Below are 7,485 nucleotides of genomic sequence, written 5' to 3'. Positions count from 1 at the left end.
AACGCAATTGACTGAAAACATTAATTTTGAGACGCACATTTGCTGAGCTCGAAAAACCCGGATTTTGGCTCTGTTCTATGAAAAATTCAGCTCTTTTAAAGGTACGTGTCTCCTTAGGTTGAGTAAGTGTACATTTTGAAAAATGAGATTGATGAATTGACTGAAACCTAAAATTCTCCCTCAGCACATCAACTCCCTAAAACGCTTACACTAAAAGCACCAGAGGAAACGTGGTGTCTTCATACTCTCTCAGAATAGCTGGCAGGTGCATTCGCACCTGAGCCTTGTAGCCAAACTCCATCTCAACAATTATATGCTTCATCTGGGGCTTGGAGAATCTCTTCAGGCGCTTCCGCAGCCTGGAACTGCTGTCCAGAATGGCCAGTCGCTCATAGGACGAAGTCCTGGCTAGAGTAACAATAGGAATTTCTGGTCCCAAACATTCCTGTATGAAATAAGTGGAATTGTTGCCGAAAACAACGTTGTTGTATTCACATCTGTAGTTCAGCCACAGATTGTTGTTCAGTACGGTTTCGTTGTAACAGAACGGTTCGGTACTGTTCCAGTCCATATCAGAGACACAAGTTACACATTCCCAAATGGGCAAAGAGTTTTTGTCGGTTATTTTAATGAGGTGCCGCGATCCAGGGTTTTGTTCAATAGTTCCAATGGCATTTCTGGAAAGCACCACACTATGAAGAAGAAAAAGATGAGGTGGTACTCACATAAACGAATTGTCTTCATCCCAAATTAGTACCTTGACGATCTCAAGGGCGCCATGAGTCAAAGGCATCAGTCGGCCTTTGTAAATTTCGCAAACATGCATATAATTATATATAATGTATATAATATAATTTAGCGAATGTTGCATGTTCTCGCACAATTGCACTTTATAGCTTAAAATGTCGGAACTACCCAACTTTTAACGGTTTCGTAGTATCAAAGTGCATTAACGTTTTCTTTGAGAAATTCGCATCTTTGAATTTGAGCAAGTAGCATCGTGTGTTAGACAATAGTTGGCTAGTTGGGAAATTTCGATGTGGATCTCAAAATTGATGATTTTGTCTTACAGCGTTTCGGTCCTAAAAAACTATCTAGAGCGAGTAGCAGTTTGAAAAATTTACCATTTTCAGAAAACACACCATTTCACAAGAAAAGTTCAAAATCCAAATTTTGCTCAGCTTGCCATACTTTCAAACATTCCTCTACTAATCCAGACTAACTCAAATGTGTGCAAAACAACCCAATCTAACAGAAGCTGACCCAAGCTAACCCAAACTGAGCTAAACTACCCGAAATAAACCCAAGCTAAAACATACAGCAAAAATAAAGTTGATAGCTACTGAAACCTTTAAACCCTCCCTTAGATCCAGATCTCTGCTGTGATGTTGCCCAGATCACGTCGACATTGGCTGGCTTTGATAACTCGCTTCCATTTGCCAGATGCCCCACCTGCGTGAAAAACATCCAGAGATTCTTCTGCGCCTTCTCCTGCTCACCCTTGCAGTACTACATGACTGCTGACTACAAGGTGGCCACCAACGCAGCAAATAAAGGCATCCGGCAACACTCCAAGGGCGTTAAACGAAATTAACTGTAGCTGTTTGCAGAATACGCCTCCGAAGTGGTGCTGTATGCGAGCAATACAACTCTGAGCGATATTTACCAGTCGTGCAAAGATGTTTCCCTACCCAGTACTGGGGAGCCAGTTCTTCAAAGCGCTTGTGGAAACTACGGCTCGATCTGGTGCACTCCCAAGAGGTTTTGCCTCCAAAAACTCCAATCTATTTGTTGGTAATTCGATCGGTTCCAGGTGGTTTGAGTATATGAACGATCCAGATGAAAACCCATTTGCGCCGTTTAAAATCACCTTTATTGACGACCCGTCCTATGAGAGTCCTTTGGACTTTCGCGTTATTTCCTGTGAGGACTCTTATGTAAGTACCTGATTCAACTGGACTGGAGATGGTGATCAATGCAAATTGCAGGAAAACTCTTCTGCCTGTGGCTGCTCTGATTGCCCAGTGAACTGCCCGAGCAACAGCTACGAAGACATTGATGTGCAGCATCTGATTTTTTCCGATATCAACATCTACGCGTTTTATGTTGCTATTGGTCTGGGGTGTTTGGGGATTTTCTCCTTTCTCATTCTCCTACTGGCTTCGAGAATTCTCAGCTCTACCTCCAGTGGTAAGTGAACATTTTGGAAACCGCTCACTAGTTAAACTGGCATGTTCCAGCAGCAACTAAAAACAAACTTGATGTAACCATCCAGGAAAAGGTCCATGGGTTTCTGTACAGATTCTTCAGGGCTTGGGGAGTTGGTAAGTCGAAGACCCACTCCTAGCTGCAGCAAGTCAACCAACTGCTCTTTCAGCTATGGCTTCAAGATGGCACTTGGTGCTTCTGCTGAGCATTGCGGTGGCTGTTGTCGCCTCATGTGGCATTTTTTACTTGAAAGTAACCACTGATCCGATAGAACTGTGGGCTTCGCCCAGCAGCAGAAGCAGGAAGGAGAAGGACTTCTTTGACACCTATTTTTCCCCGTTCTACCGGACGAATCAGGTGTTCATCCGGGCGGCTTCCATGAGCTCGGTGAGGGGCATTTTCCCCCAAAAAACGCGTAACTAAGACAATGGTTTCAGTTCTATTTCAGCTCTAACTATGGAGGGGACATTATGCTGGGACCCGCCCTGGACAGCACGTTTTTGGAGGAAGTCTTCAAGCTGCAGAAGCAGATAGAGAATGTAAACTACTGTCCATTCAGTTCGCTGGCGCGGATGCTGCATAGTTGTTTATTTAGATTACGGTGGAAGTTGAGGGCGAAACCATCGGACTCAAAGACATCTGCTACTCTCCCCTGCGAACTCCGTTTTATGGGAGCCGATCAATTGACGAATGCACTGTGATATCGCCACTGGGCTACTTTGGAAACAGCATCGAGACGTACAAGAAGGACATTAAAAGCAGCACGGAGAAAATCATCGGATGCCTCCAGTAAGGTGGCTAATTATCGAAATTACCCAATTTTTAATCAAAAGTTTGTCTTAGAGCTCCCACTGGATTAAATTGCTTGGCCCCCTACGGGGGCCCGGTTATTCCAGGAGTTGCGATGGGAGGCGCTAAACAGCAGGACCATTTGGATGCTGTCGGAGTTACCCTCACTTTCATAGTGACAAACAAGCAGGATAAGAGCGAACTTACCGGAGCTTTGGCTTGGGAGAAAAAGTCGAGGGCTTGTTCTTCGCGGGGAGTTTTTTACTGAAAGTGTTCTTGTAGGTTTGTGGACTTTATGCAGGAATGGGATGCTTCGGAAGATAAGCCGGAGATCTTGGATGTGGCGTTCAGCGCTGAGCGCTCAATTCAGGACGAAATCGAGCGACTGTCCAAGTCGGAAATCACTACTGTTGTCATCAGCTACTTGGTCATGTTCACTTACATTGCCGCCTCTTTGGGGAAAATCGTTAAATGGCAGGAAATGCTGGTAATGTTTCAGGAAACAAAAGTTTCAATTTTCCAAGAATCGACTTATTCCAGCTGGAGGCTAAACTGGTGTTGGGAATTGGGGGCATTTTGATCGTTCTCTCCTCAGTTAGTTCGGCGGTTGGACTGTGCTCGTACTTTGGAGTAACCACCACAATGTTAACTTTGGAAGTCATTCCGTTTCTTGTCCTCGCTGTAGGCGTGGACAATTTGTTCATTGTGGTGCAGGCCCATCAAAGGAAAACCAAGTGAGTTGCGATCCAGTCAAACTGGGAAACGATTTTTTGGGGTTTCATGGCCCATTTTCCAGGATTCCCGATCAGACAGTGGCCGAATCAATAGGCGACACTTTAGGAGCAGTGGGGCCTAGCATGATGATGACTAGTTTATCCGAAATTTTGTGCTTTGCTATTGGTAAGTTTCTTGTGCGTAAGATCTTGCCCGCACCGGTAAAACACTGCTTTTCCTGGTGCAACGATTAGAACATTTTTAGCATCCGCAGGACAAAAAATTTGGAACCATCCAGAGCCTGTTTCTGAACGAAGTAAAATTTAAAAAGAGTTTGGAATTTGTTTGATTTTTCGAATATGTTTCGTGACAAAAGTATGAATTTTCCAATTTTAATGTTAAGAAATTATCTCCAACGTGCAAAGCCGCGCAAAAAAATGCGCAACTTCTCAACGTCATCCAATGTAAGGCTGTAATTTTGGACATGTATAGAAAGAGCCTCAGTTATTAAGTGGGCAAAATTTCAATTCATTTGGACATTTCGTTCATTTATCGAATTTTTTTAAATTTTCTAATGAAAAGGAAAGTTTTCCTAACGTGCACAACTGCCTCTAAAAATTCGCAGCTTCCAAAGTTGATCCCTCAAAAGGCTGCAATTTTGTTTTGTGACTCACAGCTTGAAGCTCACAAACTTGAATAGCTGAAAAACTGCAATTTGGACGTACATTGGAAACCTTAGTATTTGGAAAGCTTAGTTATGAATTGTTTAGAATTGGGGTCGATTGCAAGCATTTCTATGTTTTTCGGAGCACATTCCCAACCATGCTCCTCTCTGCAAAAAGGTTCGACCCTCCCAATCTGAAGCAGATAGAAGAGTTAAAATTTCCAGGATTTCAGCTGAAGCTTTAACTAATATGGGATGCAATTAGGAATCAGTCAATATACAGTCTTCGGTTAGTTTCAGGATTGTTTCTTCAAGAAATAACGTCTTTCAACGTCTCAAACGCGCACGTCTGCGGTTAAAAATGCACAACTTTCAAATTTGAGCCGATTAAAGGGCGATTTTGCGGATGCCTACAGCCAAGGCCTTTGCTAGTTGGTGTACAAAATTTCTATTGATTTCGATGTCCGATTCAGCCCAGAAATTTTTTTTATTTCGAAGTAATTCAGCAAATAGTCTGAAAATGTTCGCCAGCAGATCAAAATGTCGAGAACTCAGAATGCGGCCAGAATCAACTGCTAACATTTTACAAACTTACAGTAGAAGTCCCCCTTATTACGTGCGTAAAACTCCAATTGATTTGGAGCTTCTTTGAAGTTCCYGGAWTTTTTYCAATTTCAGCTGTAATTYATAAAATTGCCTCAAACCTGACAMAAGTAKGAATTTTCCAATTTCAATGTTAAGAAATTATCTCCACGTGCAAATTCGCGCARAAAAATGAGTAACTTCTYAACGTCATCCAATGTAAGGCTGTAATTTTGAACATTTAWAGAAAGAGCCTCAGTTATTATGTGGGCAAAAAAATTGAAGTCCCCTTATTACGCGCGTAAAACTCCAATTGATTTGGAGCTTATTTGAAGTTTCTTGGATTTTTTCAATTTCAGCTGTAATTCGTAAAATTGCCTCAAACCTGCGCTACTTAAAAATTCCCAACTTCCAAACTAAACCCGCCATAAGGCCGCAATTTATGAAATTTTTAGCAAAAGTCTTAGTTGAATTGAATTTAGATCTCCCTTCAGTTTCAACAATTTTTGAAATTTTTAGTTAGTCAGAAAACCACCTTAAGCGGCCTTAAAATCCTTATAACTCCTATGCGACAGCTGCTATAGTTTAGCTAAGTTATAATCGTCAGTTATAATGTGAAGCAAATTTCAACTAAAACTGATTAATGGATCAGGTTTTGGATTTTTTAAAGTTTCCGCTAGACTGTAAAAACTGGTCAAAACTCCAAATTGGGCTTAAATACAAGGACGGTGTTTTGTTATTCAGGTGGCAAATTTGCAGCCGATTCAAAGCTCTCCTGCGGATTCTCGGAAAAAAATCGCAACTCTGAAATAACGAACGGTATAAGGCTGCAATTTTCGAATCTGGTAAAAGATGCCTTAGTTATGGGGTATAAGAAAATGTATTACAATTTGTCATTTTGTTTAGTGTTTATAATTTTTTGATTTTATGCCAGTCGGCTCCGCGCCCTGATAGTGTGTTTGAGCACCCAAACTTGAGCAACTGTAAACCTGAAATTTTCCCCTGTGATGAAACTTGCAAAGCAGGAATCAATTCAAAGCTTTCGTCGATTTTTGGCCAATTTTCCGACTCCAGCTTCTGTTCCAGGCTCGCTTTCTTCTATGCCAGCCGTCCACACGTTTGCCGTTTACGCCACCATAGCGGTGGCTTTTGACTTCATTTTCCAGATTACTGCCTTTTTGGCTCTGCTCAGTCTGGACCAGAAACGATACGACGTGAGTGGCTTTTCTGAAAAAACAAATGTACCCCGTTTTTTACCGAATTTTTTACCCGAATTTTAACCTTCCAGGCTAATCGACTGGATGTGCTGTTTTGCATCAAACTCCACACCCAGAAAACCAACAAGCCGCCAATAATTTCCACGTTTTGGAAAGAAAAGTTCACTCCAATTATCATGAAGTAGGCAAACAATGCATGAAAAACCCAGTTTCTAACTCTCTGGGCATATTTGCAGGTTCCCAGTTAGGGTGATTATTCTGATAGTCTTCCTGATTTCCACCAGCATTTGCGTTTCGATTGCACCTTCAGTTGAGCTGGGTTTAGAGCAGGAACTATCCATGCCAACCGATAGCCATGTGCTAAAATACTTCCAGGTAAGCGGCCGAATTCCCGCTGGAAACACTGGATGATTGGGATTTTCAGTACTTGAGCAAACTGCTAGGCACCGGACCTCCGATCTACTGGGTGACGAAAGGAAGTGTAGATTTTACCAGCTTGGAAGTCCGCAACAAAATGTGCAGCGGAGTTGGTTGCGATGATAACTCCATAGTGACTCAGTTGTATTTGGCAGCGCAAGCTAAAAACATGTGAGTTGTATGGAGTTTTTGTTCAATTAATCTTAGTATGACTTTTGCTTAAACAGAACATACGTTTCCACGCAAGCGAACTCTTGGCTGGACGATTTCCATGACTGGGCTAATTCCTCTCAGTGCTGTAAAGAGTTCATAACAAATTCCTCCTTCTGCCCTCACACTTACACCACTGATCTCTGCTGGTCTTGCAATTTGAGCGCTGGCGACTTGGACTATCCGAGTAATTATTCCAGATACTTGCCCTATTTTCTCATGGATAATCCTGACTCGTCTTGTGCCAAAGGAGGACATGCTTCCTACTATCAGGTGAGGTTTACTCAACAAATTGCAGCCTTATATTGGGTCAAGTTTGCGAGTGTGTGCACTTTAAGGCATAAATGAGCTCGGGCGAGGCCCTTTTGTTAGAATATGAATTAAATCTTCAATATCATTGACAATTGCCGCACTTATTGCCGAAAATAAGCGCGTAAAATTTCACTGGTCTAGTTTGAGATTTCTCTACTGTTTCACCGAAAATTTGCAATATTTTTTTCGAGAATACAGAAGGTTTAAAAATTCCAGAAAATGACCCACAATCAATCAATCTCCATCATATCAATCATCATATTCCAAATTAAGGCCTTATGTCGGCTTAAGTTTGCAAGTTATGAATTTGTTTAAGGCACCGGTTGGTACGTTTGGAACCATTTCTTGAATTAGAGCGCAACTTCAAAAAAA

General features: G+C 41.9%; 1 protein-coding gene across 2 annotated transcripts; it reads left to right on the top strand.

Moving 5' to 3' along the window:
• Positions 1–1,185: 1,185 nt before the first annotated feature.
• Positions 1,186–7,451, top strand: LOC125502725 (NPC intracellular cholesterol transporter 1 homolog 1b-like). 2 transcript variants are annotated; one of them, XM_048661865.1, is made up of 17 exons: positions 1,186–1,556; positions 1,611–1,761; positions 1,814–1,937; positions 1,989–2,190; positions 2,241–2,324; positions 2,378–2,595; positions 2,646–2,747; positions 2,804–2,997; positions 3,052–3,228; positions 3,280–3,484; positions 3,538–3,731; positions 3,794–3,897; positions 6,044–6,171; positions 6,246–6,355; positions 6,411–6,549; positions 6,599–6,762; positions 6,819–7,451. In XM_048661865.1, the coding sequence occupies exons 1-17, from the start codon at positions 1,514–1,516 to the stop codon at positions 7,147–7,149; spliced, it is 2,670 nt and encodes an 889-aa protein (XP_048517822.1). In that variant the 5' UTR covers positions 1,186–1,513; the 3' UTR covers positions 7,150–7,451. The 2 variants fall into 2 exon arrangements, with proteins under 2 accessions (XP_048517822.1, XP_048517823.1); XM_048661866.1 differs by having other exon boundaries at positions 2,244–2,324; positions 6,819–7,450.
• Positions 7,452–7,485: the final 34 nt, after the last annotated feature.

This window comes from Dendroctonus ponderosae, unplaced genomic scaffold (assembly GCF_020466585.1).
Source record: "Dendroctonus ponderosae isolate FM_Combo_2020 unplaced genomic scaffold, Dpon_F_20191213v2 Dpon_F_20191213_10, whole genome shotgun sequence".
Classification (NCBI taxonomy): domain Eukaryota; kingdom Metazoa; phylum Arthropoda; class Insecta; order Coleoptera; family Curculionidae; genus Dendroctonus; species Dendroctonus ponderosae.
Note: the sequence above shows the minus strand (reverse complement) of the source record. Positions and strands in the feature narration are given on the sequence as shown.

Excerpts from the sequence above, each read along its gene's own strand:
- LOC125502725 (XM_048661865.1), top strand. The coding sequence starts at position 1,514 with ATGACTGCTGACTACAAGGTGGCCACCAACGCAGCAAATAAAG. Across the intron at positions 3,898-6,043 it reads AATTTTGTGCTTTGCTATTG|GCTCGCTTTCTTCTATGCCA; the intron begins GTAAGTTTCTTG and ends CTTCTGTTCCAG. Across the intron at positions 6,550-6,598 it reads ATGTGCTAAAATACTTCCAG|TACTTGAGCAAACTGCTAGG; the intron begins GTAAGCGGCCGA and ends TGGGATTTTCAG.